This window comes from Augochlora pura, unplaced genomic scaffold (genome assembly GCF_028453695.1).
Source record: "Augochlora pura isolate Apur16 unplaced genomic scaffold, APUR_v2.2.1 APUR_unplaced_1177, whole genome shotgun sequence".
NCBI classification, from domain to species: Eukaryota; Metazoa; Arthropoda; class Insecta; order Hymenoptera; family Halictidae; genus Augochlora; species Augochlora pura.
The window spans coordinates 1-4680 of NW_027581195.1; the positions used below are offsets into that span (position 1 = coordinate 1).

A 4680-nucleotide genomic window follows, 5' to 3' on the forward strand; every position below is an offset into this window, starting at 1 on the left:
CTCCAATTCCCTAGGCGGCTCCGCAACAATCAGTTGGTAACACGGTTGGCAGCACTTGCTACCAACCGTTGCCGCTCGTATTCCGTCGAGCGTGAAACATTCTACTTCGAGCGCTAGATCAAGTCAGTCGCATTTTGTAATCGCGCAGTCATATATTATAAAATCCAAGCTTAGCCTACAGTTATTGTAATATATTCAATAAATCTACGGTGATAGAGAGAACGTGCATTCATCCAATTACAAGAGTCCTTCCCTCCTGGAAGATCACAGCCTTGCATTCAGTGTAGGGAACTGCCGGCCTTCGATCACAAATATCGAAGCGATCTTCCGAACGTTATACTGGGAGGCATAACCGGTACACGCAGTAGTACCACGTAATACCCTACAGTAGAGAGGACTGTGCGGCCATCTGGCGGACGGCGCTGATACTACACCACGCCAACCGGTGTAGTGGCGCCACCCCTGAGCATGGAAGAGTAGTTGGGAACCCAGGGCTCTCTTCTAGGTACCGGCTGGGTTCAATTAAACATTAATAATATGGATAAAGTTATTAATGAATTTACGTTTACTGCGCAGCGGGCGTCGGAACCCGCAGCGCCTGTCGGTGGTGGGAGTGAGCGAGCGGGCTCTCCCCGACAGTTATCCGGCGACCGTTCGGCTGGGAGGGTGGATCCCTTGGTCTCCCAGCTGGAAAACTGTACAAGGTCGATTTCCATAGCCAGGAGTTCGAGTTGCGAAATCCGGAGAAGTTGCGAATTGCGGAGAAGAGTCGCGAGGGCGAAACCCTCGATGGATACATGTTCCCGGAGATAATAGGACTCGATGAGATAACAATTTCTCCCTTTGTCCCCTCCAGGATGTTAAACAGGACCCCTCCAGGGGTGGAGAGTGAACGGCCACGATCGCGTTCTCAGACGGCTATTCAGAAGAAAAAAGGTGCCGAACCCAGAAGAGCGGCCAAAGGCCTTTCAGGAAAGCAGGCCGCAAAGAGGAAGAGAGGCGGCTCTAGCGATTTGGAGAAGTCGGCAATCGGATTTGATTCGCGAGTCGACCCAATATTGGAGGACATAGAGGACCTTAGGGGGTATTGCATGCTGAAATACCCAGGCGAGGACGCACTAACGGTAAGACTGTCCAAAATAGCAGACAAGCTAATGGAATTGGCGAGGTCAACTGGCCAAACCGCTCCCAACGGACCAACGGGTTTAGAGGGGGTAACAACTAAGGAGATTTCCACGCAGACGGCTGACCCAGAGGCCATTGATATGGATAATATCAAGAAGTGGAGGAAAAAGGGCGAGATCTGGGAGGACCTGAAAGAGATGCTGAGGAAAAAATGGACTCCAAAAAGGGAAGCTGACATTAAAATTGAGCACAGACACCCTGCCTCGACGGCTCTGGACGAGAGTATTGCGTGCTTCGTGCCGGTGGACATCAAACCGAGCAACGGCTCAGGGAAGGTGATCCTGGAAAAATTTCAGGGAGCCGAGATTATAAAGGACTTGAATATTAAAGTAGGGGACACTAAGTTCATCTCTACATACACAAGGATCCCCTCATCCCAAGGCACGAGCACTCTCAAGGAGAGGCACGTGTACTTTTTATTCGAAAGGCGAGAACAAGAGGAACGACCGGACCCGGGGAATATCTTTAGGACGCTCCTAGAATTAAGGAAAGTAGCAACCAAGAATAATAACAAGGAAATATTGCTATCATACATACCTGACTTCCCCGTTGAGGATTTGAGAAGAATGATCAAAGCGGTGTTTGCCGAATCTGACACCAAAATAACGATGCTGACACCTACGACCGGCAGATATGAAAACATAGACAAAGGGGGCAAAAGGACGAATCGCACAGATGATACGGGGACTTTAATAGTCAAGGCTGAGGGCAAATCCTATGCAGAGATGCTTAGGAATCTTAAAACTAATATTAACATAGAGGAGGAAGGTTTCAAGATCTCCAGCGTTAAAGCCAACAAAAAAGGGGACGTAGTACTCTCTGTTAAAGGAGGTTTGAAGAAAGCGGTCGATTTGAACGCACTCATAAATAAAAAAATATCAGGAGCAAAGTCCACGATAGGTTCGAGGAAAAGAGATGTCAAGGTCTTGCATCTGAAGCAACTCGACGGGGATGTAAAAGAGGAGGACATTAGGAAGTCCATCACTGACTGCCTCACGGAAAGCGAGGTCAAGACTATCGCTATTAAAGCCCTAAGACCGGCTGCTGCAGGCAGGCAGAACGCGACCATCGTGGCACCATCACATACAGCCGATAAGCTACTAGAGATTAAGACCCTAAGAATAGGGTGGGGCAGATGTAGCATAAGGCAAAGGGAGGAATTAACCCAATGCTATAGGTGTAGGGAGTACGGGCACCTAGCCAAGGACTGCGAGGGCCCAGACCGCTCCAAACTATGCAGGAAGTGCGGGGGAGACCACCACACCAACTCCTGCAGTAGTAAAGAGATGGGATGTACGGTATGCCGGGACAAGGGGCACAGAGAGGGGAGCCTGCAGTGCCCTGTGTACAGGAAGGCCATCTCGGATACCAGAATGAAAAGGAGGAATTCCAACACGGGACGGGAACGGAACGACCCCTCGAACAACGAGGGCGACAAAGCTAAAATGACGCAAGCCACTGGCTGACAGTACAGGGCAACGCGCACCAAAATAGCGACGTTATTATTTATTTATTTATTTATTTATTGACACTTATTTATTTATTTATATATATATAGTAATTTATTAATTTATACAGGTCCTTTGACGAACATCTTATATTTATAACTTAACATTTTAGTTCGCATAACATAACATCATGACTGGACCAAAGAAATGGAGCCTGAAGATACTGCAGATCAATCTGCATAGGTGCAAACTTGCACAGGATTTAATGACACAGTACGTAATGGAAAACGGTATAGAAATAGTCGCAATATCGGAACCGTATAGATGCCATACATCCTGGGCTACAGATATAAACCAGGATGCAGCGATATGGGCCACCCCTGTGACGTCGAACGAAAATAAAATAACCGAGGACGCCATCAAAGAGAAAGGAGTGGTGGCCATCTCTATCGACAAGGTGAAAATCTTTAGTTGTTATATATCTCCCAACATAGAAATAGGCGAGTTCCAGGATATATTAGCCGTACTGGAGAACGGGATTGTAAAGGTGGGTGCTGACAATTCCATAATTATGGGCGATTTCAATGCCAAATCGATCTCGTGGGGATCGAAACTCACAGATCGAAGAGGATACGAGATCCTAGAGATGTCAGCGAGGAACAACATCTCACCTGTGCGGAGCCAAGGGAGGTTCACCTTCGATAGAGATGGTCACACATCTCTGATCGACATAATATTATGCGGTAAGAAATGCGTAGAAGCATTAAAATCTAGTGTGATTTTGGGCAACTATACGGCTTCTGGCCATCGATATTTAAGACACATTTTTGAATCCAACGACAAGCACGTGCAACGCGACAACACGACTGGACTCCTGAACAAGACGAAATTCAATATCGACAAATTTACGGACAACCTACATGAATGGGCATGGACAAGAGATACGTTCAAATTAACAGATAAAAACGACGCGGACGAATACATTCGAAAGGTGACAAAACTAGTTAGTCTGGCTAGACAGAAAAATCATCCATCATGTCGACATAAAAAGGCGGCATGGTGGTGGAATGAAAAAACTCGACTAGCTAGAAGCGAAGTAATAAAGGCCAGGAGGTCATTCCAAAGGGCTAAGACCCGACGAACGACCGCTGACGAAACCGACAGGCTAAAAAAAACGTATATCGACAAAAAAAGAGCTAAGAATTGTAATTGACGAGGCCAAAAATGAAGCCTGGATATCATTCATAACTAGAATAGATCAAGACCCGTGGGGGAAACCCTATCAGTGGATAATTGATAAGTTAAAAGGAAATGCGAAATACAGCGTACCTGAAGCCGGTCGGGTAGACGAAATTATTAAAAAACTTTTCGTTACAGACGACTACCACAGGACAACGCTGGAAGAAGTGTACATTCCCGCGAGCGGAGTGGATGAAACGGACGACGACTTCAATGAAGCTGAAGTAAAAAGGGCCGTCAAGAAAATAAAAAAGAAAGCCCTCGGTCTTGACTTTGTCCCAGCGGAAGCGGTCCGGGTGCTCGGAGAAGAGGACAGCTATACCCTTACGCAGTTTATTAACTGCTGCTACAATTCAAGGTACTTCCCAAGCACCTGGAAGAACGGTCGACTATTATTGATTCCGAAAAAACAAGGGGACCCCAGCGCGGGGTGGCGGCCCCTTTGCATAATTTCCATATGGGCTAAGGTAATCGAATATTGCCTAAAGGAGCGCCTTAACAGGTACATAAAGTACGAAGACAACCAATATGGATTTAGAAAGGGAAAGTCGACGATACATGCAGTTGACAAAATTATAAAGTTATGAGACGACGCAAGGAGACGGAGATACGACTGCGTAATGGTGACAATAGACGTTAAAAACGCATTTAACACCATAAAATGGGAACTAATACTGGACGCCCTAAGAGACAACAACATACCGACGAGGCTGTATAGAATAATGGCCAATTACTTAAGTGACAGGTACATCACACATACATATACAGGGACAACGGAAATAATACAAGTTTACGCGGGCGTTCCACA

At 46.5% G+C, this 4680-nt stretch overlaps 1 protein-coding gene across 1 annotated transcript; it reads left to right on the forward strand.

Annotated features, from left to right (window-relative positions):
- Positions 1-2823: 2823 nt before the first annotated feature.
- Positions 2824-4459, forward strand: LOC144477450 (uncharacterized). The gene is made up of 3 exons (XM_078195178.1): positions 2824-3838; positions 4011-4230; positions 4375-4459. The coding sequence occupies exons 1-3, from the start codon at positions 2824-2826 to the stop codon at positions 4457-4459; spliced, it is 1320 nt and encodes a 439-aa protein (XP_078051304.1).
- Positions 4460-4680: the final 221 nt, after the last annotated feature.

What these genes read in the sequence shown, in the direction of transcription:
- LOC144477450 (XM_078195178.1), top strand. Translation starts at nt 2,824, where the DNA reads ATGACTGGACCAAAGAAATGGAGCCTGAAGATACTGCAGATCAATCTG. An exon ending in CAAAAAAAGAGCTAAGAATT is followed by an intron (nt 3,839 to 4,010) that starts GTAATTGACGAG and finishes TTTTCGTTACAG; the next exon opens with ACGACTACCACAGGACAACG. An exon ending in AACTGCTGCTACAATTCAAG is followed by an intron (nt 4,231 to 4,374) that starts GTACTTCCCAAG and finishes GCGCCTTAACAG; the next exon opens with GTACATAAAGTACGAAGACA.